The sequence below is a fragment of the Nyctibius grandis genome, chromosome 5, assembly GCF_013368605.1.
Source record: "Nyctibius grandis isolate bNycGra1 chromosome 5, bNycGra1.pri, whole genome shotgun sequence".
Classification (NCBI taxonomy): Eukaryota; Metazoa; Chordata; class Aves; order Nyctibiiformes; family Nyctibiidae; genus Nyctibius; species Nyctibius grandis.
Genome location: NC_090662.1, coordinates 396,239 through 416,410, shown reverse-complemented (window position 1 = coordinate 416,410; position 20,172 = coordinate 396,239). Strand labels below are relative to the sequence as shown.

Here is a 20,172-nt window from a genome sequence, read left to right as displayed (position 1 = left end):
AGCAGTCTGTTGCGTTTAAAGGCACACCAAAAACGATTAAACCAGCCACGAACACTTATTTCAGAAGTCAGAAGAGATGAAGCCTGAAGTCTGGAAGGTTCTAGAGCAGCCTCCCCACCAGAATAGCTGGAGGAAGGCATCAGTGGTTTTAAAGGTGGAGCATGATCAGTTTACAGGTGATCATAAAGCCGTGCAGGGCCAAGGTCTCGACTCACTGACCACGACACTCCCTCTCCCTCTCTGTCAGACAGAGCAGCAGCCCGGCGAGGAGGCAGCTCTTTGTCCCCCCTTTGCTCTAGATCACCATGGGCACAGACAGTCTGAGGGCGAAGTTTAAAGCTTTGGCTCAACCTTCCAAGTTACTAACGGCTCCATCTCTAACCACCAGAAGGGCTGACTTCCTGCGGGGTTGTGGGACCCTGCAGCCCCGAGTGAACCGTGCGTGAGCAGCCTCTCTTGAATGTTTCTGGAGGGATAAAAGAAGTCCAGAGGGAACCAGCTGGCTGAGCATCAAACAGGCACTGCAAAACCTTCCACTAACAAAACCTGCCTTGGCTGGGCAATAACAACTTTATTCACAAGTGAAATAACCCCCTCTGCTAAACAACCTCCAGCACAACCGAGAACTGCTAAAATAACAATTCAACAGAACCATAACCACAGCCTCCAGAGAGCCAGTTTGCCGTTCATCTCGCGGAGGGTTCGCTTAGATACTGCAGTAGGGAACGTCAATAAGGAACCACGCTGGAGAGGAAAACCCACCGTCTGATGCACATGGTAACAGTTGCTTGAGAATAACTCCTCCTAACCACAAAGTGCAAAGAAATGAGACTCCAAAACAAGCACGTTCATAGTGTTCCCAAATTCTCACGAGTTTCCAGGCTGGAGATTCAATCCTCATTGTACCTTGTCTCTGAACCATTTCTCCCTGTGACCTTGCGATTTCAGTGCTGGTGACTACCGGTTCTCCCTTTGCTTGGGGCGCTCACATCTCATTTCATTTCTCATTATCAGTAACAAGCGGATCAAGGACAGACTCTCCTCTGCTTGAATTCTTTAGCTATCTTACAAATGAAGTAAGTATTGATTATTGCCTTCTGTCATCCAACAGCTACCAGGACAGTTATAGCACGCAGTCAAGACAGACACCCTAACTTTCGCCGTGCTCTTGAAACCAAACCAGCTCCTCCTGAAAAGCCCCAAGGAAATAAAACCGCCACACAACGCGAGGTTCGGGGCGCCTCTCGCTCCACCCAACCCAGTACCCAGACCCTTGCTTCCCATCAGCGTCCAGCAGAACAGCCGCAGGAGTCCGTTTGCTTTCAACAAGGAACACAATGTAACCCTGGGTGAGCATTCAAGGACCCTCAGCTTCCTCATCAGGACAGCACACCAACAAGCCGCAGTCACGCTTCAAACAGGGCCGCACACAAACCCTTGCACGCTTTGCCGTTCTCCTCCCTGACAGGAACCGCTCGCAGCCCCAGCCACCGAAACCGCGGGGTTTCATCGCACATGGCTGTCGAGTCCCCTCACTAACACATCTCAACATGAGACACCGGCCCTATCACAGCCTCCACGCCAGCGACCTCCTGTCCCAGCCTCTGCCTGCCCAGCGCTGCCCTCCCCGTGGAGGTCCCTCCCCACAGCACCCTCGAGCCTGTAGACAGCTCTTCATGCCGACTTGCACCTTCGGACAGGTTTCCTCCCCAGCATCACACTCTCGGACCGCTCCCTCCACGCAGGGCTCTCGCCCTTGCGCATCTCCCCAAACGCAGCTCATCTCATTAGGCAACTGCCTCCAGCAATTCTTTGACAACACTCCCCAAATCTGCTCCCACCCTTCCCCAAACAGCTCTTCTGCTCATACCCACCTCACTTCAACACTTCCCCCAGCTGCCACCTTCTCCCTCCAGGACCCTCCACCCCCAACACCCCAACACTTCGATTCCTGAGCAGCTCAGTTACTTCCCACCCAGCCGGTACCTCCTTTTCACGACCCTGATCTGAAGTCCCCCCAGCTGCCCACGGCATCCTCTCACACCACGCTCTCCCAACGCCCCTCACTGCTGCTGCCCGTTTGCGGACACCCTGGCACCCCCCTTAGCTCAAAGCACAAGTCCAGCCCCACCTCAGTCAGGGACCTTCACTTACACCAACTTCTATTTCCCACAAGCCGGCCTGAGAGCGTTCTTCCCACCGCCTAAAGATCGCTCCTGTTTCCAAAAGGAGTCACGAGTCCACCGAACATGACACCGCAGCAGCTCCGCTGGCTTCCATTCATCCCCATCACTCCGTCTGGCTGCAACGCCAGGGCACCCTACCCAATAACCGTCAATGCTCCCGGCCTCGCAAAAATTAATCAGCATCCCAAAAGCAGCAAATAACGGCGCGCTGCCCGTCTGCACCGCCTGGAGAGCTTTCATAAGCGAGTCGCTGAAGTGATTCTCTTTTAACTCTTCTGAAGCCTTCCCAGCCACGCGTCAAGAAAGCCAGCCGAGTGCCTCCAGCTCCGAGGGGCCGCTGCCCACCCCGCTCCGCTCTTCCTCCCCACAACTTGCTTTCTCTCTGGAGATCACATGAAGATACGCAATTACAGGTGAATACGTAAATTAAGGATTCTGTTTCAATCACCAAGGAATGGCATCAGGGCCACCTACTTAATGCAAATGCACAAGGAGATACAGAAGGGTGTGACAGAAAACACCGGGTACGTTGGTGAAGACAAGAGATGGGGAAAGCACTTCTGACCCAAAAGCCCTGTCCGCCTGTTGATTCCTTCCAGCCTCCTGGAAACAAACACCTTTACCCCACGACCACGCAACGTGTAGCTCCACGTGCCAAACACCCGTTAACTCCAGCCACCCGCTGCAGAAAGCCTCACCATCTGGCACATCAGCCAAGTCACAGGCACCTCGCGTCTATCTCCTCCTCCACGCAGGGGACAAAAACACACCGGTGGGGGCAACAGCAGGCCTGCCTGGACGGCCACCTCCCAGGGAGGGTTTTTGGCACCCACAGCACAGGGCTTGGAGGTCTAAGGTGCTTTTGAAGCAGCAAATCGCAGCCCGGAACAGCAAGCCCCGTCTCCCACTCCCAAGCTCAGATCCACATCACAGCTAACGCAACTAGTCAGATCAGCGACTGTTCCAGCCCGCATTGTAAGAGGCACCAGCAAAAAAAAAGCGGAGGCAGAAAGATGAAAAGAAGATCCTTAAACTTTCTGTGAAAAACTACGGAATTAGCCTGCTTGCAGAGGAAGCCTTTTCTCATCCCAGTCTGCTGGAAGCTGCCTTAGGACCTACCGCAGCGTTCACAGGTCTCTCAGGAAGTCTGCCCAACCTAATGGGCAAGGCCATTATCCCTCGGAGCCTCTCATCTCCCCGCGAGCTCTGCATCGCCGTGGCTCCTCAGAGCGCGGGGCTGGGAGTTTTGTTTAGGAAGAGCCTCCTTGCCCACCTCCCCCTCGCTGCTCTCAGCCCGCGCCGCCAGCGCCCAGCAAGGGGTGGGCTGGCAACTGGGAGCCTTGCAGACGGCCCACGGCACGAGCAGCTCACAGGGCACAAAGCCAAGCCCGGGCTGGGGAGAAGAGGGTTCAGAGAGGCACCCGCTTCTCCTGGGGTCCCAGCAGAGCGTGGCGCCCACAGCCCTGTGCCACAGGGAGGGACCGACCACCCAGGGCCTGGCTGCAGGACCAGCGCCCCAGGGCCACACTGAGGAGCCATGGCCCCGCATCTTGGACCTGAGGGGGCAGCCCCAGGGCCCGAGCAGCACCCCAGGGCCCAACTAAGGAGCCATGGACCCGCATCTTGGACCTGAGGAGGCAGCCCCAGGGCCCGAGCAGCCCCCCAGGGCCCGAGCAGCCCCCCAGGGCCACACTGAGGGTCCCACACCCAGGGCTGGCCTGAGGCTGCGGCCCTGTGCCCCCAGAGTCTGACCGAGGGACCTGGGGCTGGAGCCGACTGGGGACCCCTCGGCTCTGCGGCCCCACGGCTGGGCTAGAGCCCTGCAGCCCCACAGCCCGGCTCGGGACCCCACGGCCACAGACGGGGCAACCAGTGCTGCTGGTCCCCAGCCCGCGGCCGGAGCGGGACCCCCAGCCCGGAGCCCGCAGCCGGTGGGTGCCACCCCCGGGCCCCCCACCCGCCCGACTCCCGGCCCCCCGCACTCACCCTTGACGGCTTCGCCCCGGTTCAGCTGGATCTCGCCCTCGCCCTGCGGCGCGTAGCTCTTCACCACGATGAACTTGCGGCCGGGCACGGCGCTGTACAGCTTCCGCTTGGGCCCGCGCACCGGGGCGGGCGCGGCGTGCGGCGCGGGCTCGGCGCCGGGGCCGGGGGGCCCCGCCGGGCCGCCGGGGCTGTAAACGAAGACGTAGGTTACGGTGCTGATGCCCGGCAGCTCGCGGCTCGGCCCGCCGCGGCCCGCGGGCTGCGCCATGGCGGGGGCGGCGGGGCGGGGGGGGGGCGGGGGAGGGGGGCGCGGGGGGCGCAGCGCAGCCCCGGCCGCCGCGGCGCCGCCCGGGCGCGGGCACCGGCTGCGGCTGGGGGGGCACCGGCTGCGGCTGGGGGGCCGCCGCCCGCCGCCGGCTCCATGGCGCGGCGCCGCCCGCCCCGCGCCGCGCTCCGCTCCCTCCGGCGCCGCGCCGCCGCCGCGCGCACCATGGCCCGGGGCAGGTGCCGCCGCCGGCGGCTCCTCCCCCTGCGGGCGGGGACGGCGCCGGCCCGGCCGCCCCCCCCCGCCCCCGGCCGCCGCCCGCCCCCGCCGCGCCGCCGCCGCCGCCGCCGACCCGACCCGCAGCCGCGGGGCCGGGGCCGCCCGCAGAGACGCCCCCTGGCGGCCGCCGCCGCCGCGCTGCCCCGGGCCGGGGGAGCGGGGGCCGGGGGGGGCAGTGCCGGGGGGCGGCTCCGGGGGCGGGCTGGGGCAGTGCCGGGGGGCGGGCAGCGGCGAGGGGAGAGCCCGGGGGAGCAGCGTGCGGGGGGGAGTGTGCGGGGGGGAGAGTTTGAGGGGGCAATGCCCGGGGGGGGCAGTTTGGGGGGGCAATGCCCGGGGCGGGGGCAGTTTGGGGGGGGCAAATGCCGGGGGGGTGCAGAGTTTGGGGCGGGGGGCTGTGTGGGGGTGCCCGGCTCCCGGTGCGGGGAGCGGTGCCCCGGGGGGTGACAGCAGTGCCACCTGCACAGGGGCAGTGCCGGGGGCGTGGGGTCCCCTCTGCCCCCCGACCCCGCAGCCCCCCACACACGGGGGGGCTCAGGGCTGGCCGCAGCCCCGGCTGCCCCCCTGCTCCAGCGGGCTGGTCCCTCCTGCAGCGCCCTGTTCGCAGCCCCCCAGCCCCGTGCTCGCAGCCCCCTTCCCGCAGCCACAGCCCCCCCGATCTGCACCTGCAGCCCCTTGGGCACACACCCCCCCACCCTGCAGCCCCCACGGGCCTGGGGGACGTGGGGACGTGCATCCACAGCCCCTGTGGGGCTGCCCCGGGCACCCTCCTGCCGCCCCCCCGGGAGGGGCAGGGGCCCGCGGCGCAGCGGGGTCCCCTCCCGCAGACCCGGTGCCGGTGGAGGGGAACGGCCGCTGCGGCAGGAGCAGCTGTTGCCTACGCGCACCCCAGCAAGGGCTGTAACCCCGATGGGTGCCGCTCCTGGGCACAGCCGGGAGAGAGGACGGCGGCCCTCGGCCCGGGACAGTGCCAGCTCCCCGGGGAGCACCGTCACGGGGCGGTTCTGCCGGCGGACGCCCGCCGCACGGAGACCCGCGGGGAGCCAGGAGCGAGGACCCAAGGCTGGAACAAGCAGGCTGGCACACGAGGCACAGCTTCATGCCTCAGCATCAGCAGCTGCCCCAACCCTCAGCCCAACGTCCCATCCACAGCGGGCACTGCCACAGCGGGGACGCACGCCGGGAGCCCCCCAGCCCCAGCCCCGGAGCCTGCTGCTTCAGTGCTGTGCTGTTACAGACCCTCAGGGGAAAAAAAAACACTTAATAAGAAATAAATAGCTACCCTTTCCTTACAATACTTCTAAATGTCACTCCAGTATCATTTTTAGTCAATGCAGAGATATTAAAGACCGGCTCAGATCTCTAAAAGGCCCCTTTATGCTCTCAGCAGCAGTCACGAGAAGCATGCAGCAGACGTCGGTATTGCAGGCAGCTCACAGGAACACCGCCGGGTGCAGCGCAGCCCCGCGCCCGCCGCTCTCACGCGGGCCTGGGCACGCTCGGCCCCGGCACCGTCGGGCTCTGCGGGTCGGGGTGGCCGCTGCACGGTGGGATCGGTGCCACGCTGGGGCCACGAAGCCCCTCCAGCTCCGCTGACCACAGTGGGTGCCCGCGCAGACCTTCGTGTCCCCGCTCCGGCCATCTCCAGGCTACAGACCACGAGCCTGCCCTCCCCTCGCCGCGGCACCGGTGCTCTGCCCAAACCGCCTCAGCTACCGAGGACCCGCAGCTCCCGCTGACCCCGCACCGTCCGGCAGGGCCGTGGCAGCGTCACGCACCGCGGCCCGCGCGGTTCCTCAGACCTTGCACCGTCTTTCAGAAAACGCTGCTGCTGGACCACGAGCCGGCCCGTGCACGAGTGACGTGAAGATCAAAGCAGCAGCCCAAAGCCTCCGGGCTCCTCCTCGGCATCCGTTATGTGCCTTGCGACGCAGCCCCTATTTGCCACGTTGATTCTGTAGCACACTCATTTTTTAATCGTTAAGGAGTTATTAAGTCAGAATGTCTCAGAAGCCCACATCGATTACATCACAGGTACATTTATAACTAGTTTTGCAATAATTTCAAAGAATACAGTTTTGTTTGGGCTCTTTTGGCAGGCTCAATTTCAGTTAAAGGATGTTAATTAGTTTAATCATATTTCACATTAATGCCTGCTTGATAGAGACCTGTGTCAGTCGTGCAGCTGCTCCAGGCTCAGACTCGACTCTGGGAATGTTTCTACCTATAGCCCCAACTGCAAAATGTGAGAAAAACTGCCCGGAATGGGGTTTATGTTTTCTGTCAGTCAAGACCAGGGCATCTCCTGGCACGTTTCCACGTGAACTGACAACGTGTTTCTTCACCCGCTTTCTCCCCCTGCGCCACGAGGCACCTCGAGGCCCGGCGGAGCGGGTCCAGTCCTTGCTATGGCCCAGTTAAGCTGCCGCCAGTCGCTGCTGGATCCATAACTTATTTCTGAACAGCAGCCAGGACGCCTTGTATACGATGAATAAAACAAACACCGCCGCGGCAGTGTTTATTAAGCAGCTGAGGAGCTTCTCAACGTCCCCGGTGTATAACCGGGACTTCGCCGCGCGCATCCTCCTCCTCCCCGAGACGCCCGGGCGCAGGAGGAGACGGCTCCCCACGGGGCAGCCAAGTGGGGCAGCTCCAATGAAACGCAGTCGCTGGGGAAGAGCCGCAGCCCTCTCTCTTCCTGCCCAGAGATCCTGCCCCCGGGGATAGCTAGGGAAGGGATCGTCCCTCTGTGCTCGGCACTGGTGAGGCCGCACCTTGAATCCTGTGTCCAGTTCTGGGCCCCGCACTGCAAGAGAGATGTTGAGGTGTTGGAGCGAGTGCAGAGGAGGGCGACCAAGCTGGTGAAGGGTCTGGAGGGTCTGAGCTGCGAGGAACGGCTGAGGGAGCTGGGGGTGTTTAGGCTGGAGAAGAGGAGGCTCAGAGGTGACCTTAGTGCAGTCTACAACTACCTGAAGGGAGGTTGGAGCGGGGTGGGAGTCGGCCTCTTCTCCCAGGCAACCAGCGCTAGGACAAGAGGACACAGCCTCAAGCTTGGCCAGGGGAGGGTCAGGTTGGACATTAGGAAGCATTTCTTCTCAGCAAGGGTCATTAGCCATTGGAAGGGGCTGCCCAAGGAGGTGGTGGAGTCCCCATCTCTGGAGGGGTTTAAGAAAAGCCTGGCCATGGCACTTAGTGCCCTGGTCTAGTTGCCATGGTGGTGTCAGGGCAATGGTTGGACTCGATGATCCCTGAGGTCTCTTCCAACCTCATTGATTCTGGGATTCTGTGATTCTGTGAGGGGCCGCTCGCAGCCCGGGAGCCCAGGTCCGCTCCTCCCGCAGATCAGCGAGCGCTCGGGACGCGCTGCCGTAAGCCTGCGCGTTGGTACGCACCCAACGGCACGCACACCCAACGGCACGCCTGCATGTAACATTTCTGAGGTCTCACGCTTGCTCTGCCCGTTGAAAATAACTATTTGAGATGGATTTGATGTGCGACGCCGTGTCTCATGCTTCTTACGGTTATTTTAGCCCCAGCAGCATCCAGACTCAGCAGTGCCTGGGGACAGTGATGGAGACCCAACCATCTGACAGGACGCCTCCATCAGAAACAGCGCTGGGACCCCATATGGAAGAGCTCCCCACCGAGAGCTGACACAGACAATAACGCCCTCAACAAGCCACGGCCGCTTCTGAGGGAAGATGGACCTCCCTTCCCTGGGCTGGTGGTCGGTTCCAGTCCCCGCGAGTGACCTGACAGACCATGAACAGTCCCCACAACTACTTCAAACACATCAAGCACTCCCAGACACCCAGGGCGGTTGCTGTAATTTTATGTGCTCTCAAGGGGCCGATCAGAAGAGAATCCCTTTCACCAGGAGAGTTCTGGCTGAAGGATTCCTATTTGAGGTTTGCACAGCCCTCCTCCTCCTCCCTTCTCAGGGGATCCCTGCCCAGCGCCGTCCCCGGCTGCCGCAGAGCACAGCCCATGGGCTACGGGCACCGTGGTGCTCGTGGCCACAGCACGGGCCGTGACGGCAGGAGCAGGGATGGGGCAAATCCAGCCCCACGAGGCTGTGCCGGAGCTGGGGGCATAACTCACGCCTTGTCTGGCCACATCTCTGCGTATCTCTGTGAGGCAGTGAACGCACCAGGGCGGCTTGCACATTATCATCAAAGCATCTGTTACACATCCTGATGGTTTTCTCCCTTGAGAGACGAATATCAGGTTTTTTGTTGCTTTAGGATACAGAAGCTTTTTGCATGGGGGAACTCCCCACTGTTTCAAAACGTGCTATAAGCTGAACCCTTCAGGGACGAAATGGGTTCGGCAGCTTTGCAGTTGACCTGTTCGCCTTTCCGAGTAACTGCATGACTGGTAAATTGTTCTTGCCCACAAGGCACCAATCCCCAAAAGATGCTTTTTCTTTTCTTTTCCCAGTGAGTTGTCTCTGGTGCTGGAGTCGCCTTTCACTCCAGCCGCGGAAGGCAGGATTTGTAAACTGCTCCTCTTGCTCTGAGGACATCTACGTGCTCTCACACATCCAGCCCTGCGCCCACCGAGCACCTGGAGGCGATCTCTCTGTAGGGACCTTTCTCGAGACATCTGCACCCAAAGCTTGGTGGGAGGAGGCACGCAACGTGTCCTGCCACGGGTCTTCCAGCTTTGTCCAGCAGTGAGGGCTGCTGTGACCTCCTTGGTGAGCTGCCCTCCTCGGTGTTCAGGTAGGAGAGATTTTGCCCTCACACAGTGTGATAAAGTCCACCAGGTCCCTACACCCTGGTACCGTTTGACAGAATCTGACTGACAACCAAACACTGCCTCTCTATTACGGCACTTACTACGTGTCCTTGGGAAGAAATGCTGCTGCTGTTCTGGAGTTTCAAATCGTTACTACAAGCGTGGCTGACAGCTACAGAAATAGTCTGGGTTTGATGGAAACGATTGCAGCTCCAGCGGGAAAACCACAGCTTCGGTGCTTCTAAAACTTCCCCTGATTCATGGAATCAAACAGCCTGGCTGAGGCTGGCAGGGGCCTCCGCGGGGCATCCTGGCCTCCTCGAGCAGGGACACCTACAGCCGGCTGCCCAGGACCGTGTCCCGATGCCTTCTGAACATCTCCAAGGAGGTGGACCCCACAGCCTGGGCTGCTCGGTCACCCTCACAGAGAAAAAGTGTTTCCTGATGTTCAGAGGGAACCTCCTGCATTTCAGTGTGTGAAGGTCCCCCTCTCCGACCTGCTGGAGATGCTTTGCCCCATGCAGCCCAGGACACCACCAGCAAGGGCACATTGTTGGCTCATGTTCAACGTGGGGTCAGCCAGGACCCCCAGCGCCTTCTCTGCAAAGATGGTTTCCACCTCGGTGCCCCCCCAGCATATATTTGGGGTCAATGGGAATGTCCCTTGGCTGCCAGTTAGCTTGGGAGCGAGCGGGGATTCACAAATGGGAGAAATCTTGAGGGACACTCTGGGGTGTCACCTGGGTCAGACCTGAGGTAATGACCAAAAGACACAGCTTCTGTCCAAAATTCAGGAGGCAGTTTCTGACAGTGGGAGCTTTATGCCTCACAGCTGGGGCTCCCTCCAGCCACAGCAGCAGAGCAGGACCCCCACCCTCTGCCCACGCACCCCCCGAGCTGGGTAACGAGGCGACGTTCTGGGGCTGGCTGCTGGTGCTCCTGCACAAAACGCTTTTATTCCTCCCTGCTCCTAGAGCGCGGCTCGTTTCGCTCGCTGCCCAGCGTGCCGAGAAGCTTCTGGTCTCAGATCATCTCTGCACGCCTAAAGGAGAACAGTAGAGTCACCTGCTAACGAGAGCCAATTAGTGGCAGGTTCACACTGTTCGGGAAAGGGAGGCAACGGGAGAAGGGGAGTCACTCCGGAGTCACTCTCCTTCCCGGCCCCTCCTCAGCCAGCCCCTCGCACGGGGCCTGAGCGACGACGCAGGGCAGGAGCCACGGAGCCCGTGGCCAGACCACGGCACCCACCAGCGGGACGGGGCCCGGTGGGGTGCTCCTGGTGGCACGGCGCAGGGGGACGGGGCACGGCACCGCGCAGGGGGAACACCGCCGGGACAGCATCGGCCAGCGACCGAACGTGAACACCCCCAGAGACGGAGCATCCAGCCAAGCAGCTCCAGCGATCGTGACCCACGTGGTCCTTCAGAACCCTCGCGTGAGAGGCTCCACCAAGGACGCGCTGACCATGGCCGCGGGCGCTGGCAAAGGAAGGGCTGGGAGAGGGCCTGCGGGCAGCCTCCTCTGCGGGCAGTGCCCCGCGCTTCGCTGCTACGATGAGTCGGGGTGTTGAACCACCTCCCCCGAAGTACAAACACTGTGGCTGCAGCCTCACGAACGCGTCTGGAGTAGATGGAGTGGAACTGGAAACCCGAGAGAGACAATTAATTAAAAGGTTTTGTCTCCCTTTATATAATCACAGATATTGATTCACTGCTTAAAGCACACCGTGTGCATCCCAGCCAGTGAACCATCCCCAGTGGTAGATGGATTTGTGCCTCTCCCTCCTGGCAGCTGGGAGGGTTTTATATCACTGGGCAGCTCCATCAGATCTTAGAGAGTCTTACCAAAAAGACAAAATATAGTTTTATCAGTTGGCAAAGAGGATAACGGGATTTCTGAAAATTATGCCTCTAATCCTGCCTATCCTGCAAGATCACAGTCCTCAGGAATTTGGACAACCTGCCTGATAAGCCCATCAAATGCAGGAGCAGGCAACCACCGTGAATTAACATGCACCTCACTGTCTGGCAGATGCTCTTCACGAAGGTGAGAGAAAGCCGAGTCCTGCTAAAGGCACGTGACAAGTTTACAGCAGGTAGTAACTGAAGGGAGCTGCGAGAGGATCACCAAACCCCACAGCTCACTGGAGGAGGGAGGCAAAGGCCCAGGTGGATCCTCGCAAGCTGCCACTGATCAAGACAAGCTGTTTCAAAAATTTTGTTCTATGAAAAAAAAAGAAAAAGAAGAATCATTTCAGGAGGATCCCCTGGTCAGTGTTACCCAGGAGCGACAGGAGATGATCAGTCAGCCCCTCCCTACTTTAGGCACCATGAACCTTCCAACCCCAGGAGGTCTGTGGCTTCACAGATCCTCGTGGAGCCCATGCCGTGCAGAGGGCAGGAGCTACTCTGTACAGAAGATCATTTGCAAAGCCTATGGCTACAAAACCTTTAACATCTGGGTTGTTAAGTCCTTACACGTGTCTCAGTCAAAACCCAGTGCCCTACACGCGGCGTTCAGCCCCGTACATGGCCACACACTGAGCAGACACAGAGGTCTAGAAGGACCTTTTCTAGAAGGTCCTCCCCAGGGGCCCAGGCAGCTCCACAGAGCACCACGACAAAGGCTGAGACAGACCTGGTTACTCCAGCACAACTGCTAAACAACTTCTGACTCCGCAGCGCACAGCTTGACACCTTCTGCCTCCACTAAAATCACCTTGGGAAAACCGTTTAGCTGGTACAGGCATGTGGAGCAGGAACTTTCTTGAACTGGGGGGCCCAGAACTGGACACAGTTACTCCAGGTGTGGCCTCACCAGGGCCGTGTAGAGGGGCAGGAGAACCTCCCTTGACCTGCTGCCCACACTCTTCCTCACGCACCCCAGGACACCATTGCCCTTCCTGGCCCCAAGGGCACATTGCTGGTTCATGGGGAACTTGTTGTCCACCAGAACCCCTAGGTCCTTCTCTGCAGAGCTGCTCTCCGGATGAGCCCCCAGCCTGTACTGGTACATGGGGTTATTCCTCCCAAGGTGCAGAACTCTACACTTGCCTTGGTTGAACTTCAGGATAAGTGCGTGCACACGCCAGCAGAGATCTAAAGATTTACAACTTAGCAAGGCAGAGGAGTTCTTTTGCAGTGTCTTTATTTGCTTAACTCATTACCATTTTTATTATTTTATTAATCAGAAGCCTGCAGCTAACTCCTTGAATTACATTAGCATTTCCCCCCTTAGGAAAACGATGGCACCTCTTGGCCAGCTCAACCAAGAGCAGCTGCCTTGGCCCCCTTTTAAGTTCTCCTTTGTGCATTTATCAGATTCCTCAGCCTAAGGCACCCTTCCACACGCTTCAGCCAGAGACGTACCGCTCACTACACCTCTGAGAAACCAGCACGGATGATCCTGAAACTGCTGTTGTCAAGCTCAAGATCCCAACTCTGTAGGTTTGTTTCAAGAGTCACAGAATCACAGAATCAATGAGGTTGGAAGTGTCCTCTGGGCTCATCGAGTCCAACCACTGCCCTGACACCACCATGGCAACTAGACCAGGGCACGAAGTGCCATGGCCAGGCTTTTCTTAAACCCCTCCAGAGATGGGGACTCCACCACCTCCCTGGGCAGCCCCTTCCAATGGCTAATGACCCTTGCTGAGAAGAAATGCTTCCTCATGGCCAACCTGAACCTCCCCTGGCCAAGCTTGAGGCTGTGTCCTCTTGTCCTAGCGCTGGTTGCCTGGGAGAAGAGGCCGACTCCCACCCCGCTACAACCTCCCTTCAGGTAGTTGTAGACTGCACTAAGGTCACCTCTGAGCCTCCTCTTCTCCAGGCTAAACACCCCCAGCTCCCTCAGCCATTCCTTGCAGGTCAGACCCTCCAGACCCTTCACCACGTTGTCCCTCTGCCCCGGCAGACGCTCCCAGTGCTGCAGGGACTCGTGTGTGTGACACAGCCCAGGAGAGCCACTGCTGAGGAAGAGTATTCCTAACTGAAATTTCTCTGGAACTCCAATTAATTTTCAGTTTTGCTCCCTCAGCAGGAAGGATGCGTCTGTGTCGGATGCCAAACCAGGGGGATTCTCCGTGTAGGCAGCGTAATTGATTCCCAGCCGCTCCGCAGCTGTATTGCTTGCAGAAGGGAGCGCGTAAGTCACCTCCCGGGCAGAGCGGCTCGCTGTGACGCCTCCAGCAGACAGGCACCCGCGCAGGGGCATGGCATCTGCCCCGCTGCCAGAGGCACTCTGCCACCACCGAGCCTGATTCAGGACCCAGGCGGTGACACAGCTCTTGCAGATGCGGTGGCATCGGGCAGGAGGCACCCAGAGCTCAGGTGGCAGCGGGGTGACCTGCCCTCAGCCCAGCCACGGCGTTTGCCCGGTGCTCCGAATGCTTTCAGGATCAGAAGCTTCAGCTTCTGGCAAAACGATGCAAAGCCAAGGCTTGCCGACAAGGAAGATTGCAGCTGGTGGAAACGGCACCCACTGGGTGCCTCATCTCTCAGTGCTCACAGCAGCAATGACTGTGCAGAAAACAACGCCGCTTCCACCACCAGCCCTGGCCAGCTGAGATCCACCAAAGCACCCACGAGAAGCACATGAGGGCTCACGGCGAACAGGGCCCCTGTAGGACAGGGGGTGGTGTGGCCCCTTCCTCACTGCCCCACTCAGCAAACCCCGCTGCCCACAGCAGAGGTACCGGGGTGTCACAGAATAGCAGAATCCCAGAATCAATGAGGTTGGAAGAGCCCTCTGGGATCATCGAGTCCAACCATTGCCCTGACACCACCATGGCAACTAGACCAGGGCACTAAGTGCCATGGCCAGGCTTTTCTTAAACCCCTCCAGAGATGGTGACTCCACCACCTCCCTGGGCATAGAATCACAGAACCGTTTGGTTGGGAAGGACCTTTAAGATCATCGAGTCCAACTCTTAACCCAGCACTGCCCAGCCCACCCCTAACCATGTCCCTCAGCACCACATCTACACGGCTTTTAAATCCCCCCAGGGATGGGGACTCCACCACTGCCCTGGGCAGCCTGTGCCAGCGCTTGACAGCCCTTTCGGGGAAGAAATTGTCCCTGATCTCCAATCTAAACCTCCCCTGGCACAGCTTGAGGCCGGTTCCTCTCGTCCTATTGCTTGTTACCTGGGAGAAGAGACCAACCCCCCCTCGCTACACCCTCCTTTCTCTGGCTTCAGATGGAGAGATCGCCTTTTCAAAATAAAAATGATCACACCTGGAGGTTTCCCATTTGAGGGAGGAGAGGTGGTGGTGCAGAACAACTCCATGAGCACAAACATCACCAGGACCCACAGTGCGAATAAAACAGGCAAGAGCTGCTCCCTGGCCCTGGAGCCAAGCAGCGGACGCTGGCTCCCACCCACACGTGTCCCCTCACTGCAGACCAGGTGCGGGCAGTCCCCAGCCCCACTGCCCCACGCGACACTGGCCCTGCCACGCCGGTCAGACCGTGCCCCGACCCTGCTTTATTTACTGCAATAATCATATCATAGAATCACAGACTGGTTTGGGTTGGAAGGGACCTTAAAGCCCATCCAGTTCCACACCCTGCCACGGGCAGGGACACCTTCCACCAGACCAGGTTGCTCCCAGCCCCATCCAACCTGCCCTTGAACACTGCCAGGGAGGGGGCAGCCACAGCTGCTCTGGCCAACCTGGGCCAGGGTCTCACCACCCTCACACCAAAGAATTTCTTCCTCATATCTCATCTCAATCTCCCCTCTTTCAGTTTAAAACCGTTCCCCCTCGTCCTGTCACTCCATGCCCTTGTCAAAAGCCCCTCTCCAGCTTTCCTGTAGCCCCTTCAGGCACTGGAAGGTGCTAGAAGGTCTCCCCGCAGCCTTCTCTTCTCCAGGCTGAACAGCCCCAACTCTCTCGTAGCTGTTTCCAACTGGACAACAGCCACAGCTCTCCAAGGGGTTTATCTGCACAGAAGCAGTAAGTGTAAACACGAGCCAGGGTGCTCCAGGCATGAGCACTCCCCCCCACGCACACGGGCTGTCGGGAGCCCCACGCAGCTCCTGAGGAAAAGCACCTGCACCGGGAGCAAACCGGCTTCTGTGCTGCGAAGTCACCCCGCAGCTTGTTCAGCGCTGACTTCGTCTCGCAGATGAGGCGCTCGATCACACGGGACGAGTTCATTACCCCGAGACCGATGCCCTAAGGAGGAGTGACGACACGCTGGGCACGTGGTTTGTAGCTCTGCATGGAGGTGTGAAAGGCACCGGGTATCAGCACGTGAGTTTGCAGAAGCAAAGCCAACGTGACAGCCGAAAAAAGTGAGCACCAGCAGAGATCCCAGGTGCTGAGTGAGCAGCTGCGGCCAATCCCTGATCCACGAGCAGCTCTGGCTGAGGTGGAGCCCAACCATGGCACAGAGTTAGGAGAGAAGGGCTGAAGCTCCACCACACGGAGCCACGTCCCCTCTGACTTCAGTCTTGGGGCTGCTGACGAGGGGGGCAAGTGTCATGGCAGAAAAGAACAAAGCTCGAGCAGGGGGAAATGCTGCCCGACACGGCAGATCTGGTCATCAAGCACAGACGACCACGTCTGTGAAACACGAGCAGACGTCATGGTGACTAAGGTCCCACCTGGGAAGGTCGCAGATCTCAGGGCATGCCTGGACACACCGGGAGGATCCTGTGTTTGAGGTCCCCGGGTCTGTGAAATGGGGAGGGCGGAGAGAACAGCTGGAGGCAGCTTCCAGGGAGCTGAAGACCAAGACCTGCGTGTTAATGTCTTCTGAAACACCCCCAGCTCTACGCAGAAGCCAGAGAGAGGAGCAGGGAGGCAAAATCCCATTGCGTGACTGAGAAACCAGTGTAAAGAAGAAGGATGTGCACTGATTAGAAACTAGGGAACACTCTGAAAACAGGATCCCCATGCAGGAGAGGCATAACCGCTGCTGAACCACGGCGGGAGCAAGCTGCTGGGATTTAACAGAATCCCAGAATCAACCAGGTTGGAAGAGCCCTCTGGGCTCATCGAGTCCAACCATTGCCCTGACACCACCATGGCAACTAGACCAGGGCACTAAGTGCCATGGCCAGGCTTTTCTTAAACCCCTCCAGAGATGGTGATTTCTGTTAATTTTGGCCTTTCCTGATGCTTAATCCCATCTCTGTCACCAATTCCACAGGATAAACAAGCCCGTTTCCCAGTGCCTGTGTTAACCTTGCGGCAGGGACACGGACTGTAACACAAGATGGAAACGCCGTTTCCCTCAGCTAAGGGACTGTCACGGGATGTTATGAATGCCAAGAGCAGAGACAAGTTCAAAAAGGGATTAGACGAGTTCATGAAGGACAATCCACTGCTGGTTAATGAAAATGATCACCAGTCATGGGCAAACACGCCGTGGGAGCTGCTCCTGGCACGTGCTCTGGTTTGTGACTTCTCCCTGCGTGGGCACTACCCGCGGGCACTGGGGACGGGACCCGGGGCGCAAGGAGGCCGGGTCCCAGGACGGTCACCCCGCGTCTCGTGGCCCTGCCAGCCGCCCTCCTCTGCTCCACCTTCTGTTCATCCTTTTCTGAGCGATGTAGCGACGAACAGAGCACAGTGCTTTAAATAAGGGCTTATGGGATGTTGCGCAGCTACGTTAGCCCTTGCCTTCACACCACAACAGACACTGGCCATCATCTTCTGATTAATATTCCCAAACATTTTCCTCTATTGTTTTGAACAGATAAGGCAACTATGAGCTCACTGTAGAAATTTTTGTTGTTATCTTTTAAATACAGCTTGTTTACTGTTTTATCTTACTTCTAGTTTTCCTGTCCTTCAAATTCTTCCTTATATTCCACTCCTCCTAAGCACCAACTTTATATCATCAGTAAAGTTCAGGAGTGTGCTTCTCACGTCAAGGACACTACAGAAAACACTCAAGACCATTCACAAGACCAACACTTGATGATTTTTTTCCTCCTAACCTCCTTCTGCCCCGGCACTGCCCCTTTCAGCAACCCCCTGCTCTTGCACAATTAGATCACTGCTTATTTACACCACACCTCTGCCCTGGGGCATGTTCTCCAGGAGGACAAACCGTTTAACCAGGGCATTATATCAAACGCCGACAGATTAGATCTACTGTGTTCACCTTTGCTGGGGAGCTGCACATGTAGCGAGCGTAAATCTAAGAGGGCTTGATTTAGTGATGATAAAAAGAGATGCACGTGCTCCCTAAAACCTGAATCACGGGTTAGAGACGCGGGGGGCAAGCCACAATAAATCATTATATACGTTTTATGTGCATACACAAACACGTGTGCATCTTCACAGCACTGTAAAACATGAATTCAGCTTCCACGTACTCGGGCCAGGCAGGAGGAGTCTCCATCTGTCCTTGATCCCTGTGTGACCATGGGCCGACTCCTGCCCTCTGCAGAGGGGCCAGTGGGGCTCGCTTGCCCCGCTCTGAGGCCACAGAGACCCACGGGCAACGGGAACAGCGGTGCTTGAGGACCCTGTCCTGCCCAGTCCAGACCGCATGGGGCAGGGCTGGAGTCACTGGGCTGGTGACACAGCCCGGGGAGGCTGCTGTAACCCTGAGGCTCCCCAAATCAACGCCACCCCCTGGGGACACGTGTCCCAGCAACACTCCTCCATGGGGTGCGGCAATTCCCCTCGTTGCCTCGACCTTCGTGGATCCAGTTCCCAAAGGTCCAGCTCTCCCGTAGCACGTATCCTCCTGCTGTCGGACAGGGCATCGTCCCCTCCCCACCCCGCTGCCTTGCCCCCCCACCTCCCTCCTCCAGCACCCACATGTCCCAGCTTTCCCTACAGCATTTTTTCCAGACGGGAAATTTTTACACTCATGTATTCCCTCCTCATCCACGCCAGACCGGGTCCCTGGGGTTCAACAGCCTCCAGCCCTGACCAAAACGCCCAAGCAGCCCTCCCGCCCCGGCGACGCTCTCGCCACGGGCACCAGCACAGCCCCATCCCCGTGCTCTGGCCCCAGGCAATGGCTACGCTACCAGAAACCCAGCAGCTGGATGCCTCGGAGCTGGCATGGAGCTGCCTCCTTGGCCTTACCTGTTTGGACAATAAACTTAGGTTTCATTAATTGTTCTTACTGCTTTTCTCCAAAGACGCACACACATCTGGTGGCCCCAGGCTCTCCAGCCCTTGGCGAGCTGCAGGAGACGGACACCTGGATAGCCCAGCTCTCCCTGCACACAATGGGCCATCTCCCCAGCAGAGCCTTCCTCCCCATCTCCTGCTGCTCCCAGCACTCTCCGAGCGGCTTCGCACCTCAGAAGCTCCTCAACAGCTCTCACACCTTCTCACAAACGACCATCTTGCCGCTGCTTTTCATAGAATCACAGACTCACAGACTGGTTTGAGTTGGAAGGGACCTTAAAGCCCATCCAGTCCCAACCCCCTGCCACGGGCAGGGACACCTTCCACCAGACCAGGTTGCTCCCAGCCCCATCCAACCTGCCCTTGAACACTGCCAGGGAGGGGGCAGCCACAGCTGCTCTGGGCAACCTGGGCCAGGCTCTCACCACCCTCACACCAAAGAATTGCTTCCTCAGATCTCATCTCAATCTCCCCTCTTGCAGTTTAAAACCGTTCCCCCTCGTCCTGTCACTCCAGGCCCTTGTCAAAAGCCCCTCTCCAGCTTTCCTGTAGCCCCTTCAGGCACTGGAAGGTGCTAGAAGGTCTCCCCGCAGCCTTCTCTTCTCCAGGCTGAACAGCCCCAGCTCTCTCAGCCTGTCTCCAGAGCAGAGGGGCTCCAGCCCTCGGAGCATCTCCGTGGCCTCCTCTGGACTCGTGTGTCGGCACTGCCCTCAAACACAAACCGCACTGATCACCGTCTCCTGCGCTGTCCTCAGCCACAGGCTCTGCCAGGCTCCCGGGGCACAGGCAGGCTACGCCAACTGCGACACAAAGCGTGGTTGTAGGACACCATATTCACACCAGCTCCCATGGAAGAGTGATCTCTGCCACCACCCGCCACACACCTCCCTCCTCCGTGTCTCCACCGAGGCTCCAGCCAGCCAACCTCTCCCACCGACTGCAAATAGCAAAGAGACAAAAGGCAACATGGAAAACTCCACACGTGCCATCCCCGGGCAGCAGAAGGCACCTGGGGCCACCCCCCGCCTGGCTAACCAAGGCTTTGGGGATGGTGCCACGGGCCAGTCTCACCTGACCTCGGTGCTCAACAATGCTCAACACATAAACAAACAGCGCACGCGGTGAGGAAGGCGCTATTGCAATATGCGACGCTGAAAAAAGCTCCAAAACGACGTGATGTGAGCTGTCTGGTTGGATTTCCAGCCCCTCAAAGGAAGAAATCTGATTCTCTCTCGCCCGAGCCATCGGGGTGTGCTCCCCCCAGAGCCGGGACTCGAGCTCACCGGAGCCATCGGTCAGGGCCCTCTCAAGCCCCGCGTTGGGCGCCATAAATCTGGCACAGTTTGCAGCCGGGTTGGCTGATGACCCGATGGCAGACGCCCTCCGTTAGCCCTTAACCCACGGCGTGTGGCCAGCCCGCACCAGCCCTCGCCAGCCCGCGAGCCCTCCTGGCCGCAGTCGCCGTGTCCAGCACCCAGCTGTAACCCGCACGTCCACTGACTCCTTCGGGTAGTGATCGTCCCTCTGTACTGGGCACTGGTGAGGCCGCACCTTGAATCCTGTGTCCAGTTCTGGGCCCCGCACTTCAAGAGAGATGTTGAGGTGTTGGAGCGAG

The 20,172-nt window shown here is 58.9% G+C and overlaps 1 protein-coding gene across 1 annotated transcript in view; it reads right to left on the bottom strand.

The window, feature by feature from the left end:
- Window positions 1-20,172, bottom strand: part of SHANK3 (SH3 and multiple ankyrin repeat domains 3) — a 316,192-nt gene that overhangs the window by 177,681 nt on the left and 118,339 nt on the right. The window contains exon 11 of the mRNA XM_068400530.1: window positions 4,173-4,360. Within this exon, the coding sequence (XP_068256631.1) occupies window positions 4,173-4,360 (188 nt within the window). The remainder of the gene's footprint in view (window positions 1-4,172; window positions 4,361-20,172) is intronic.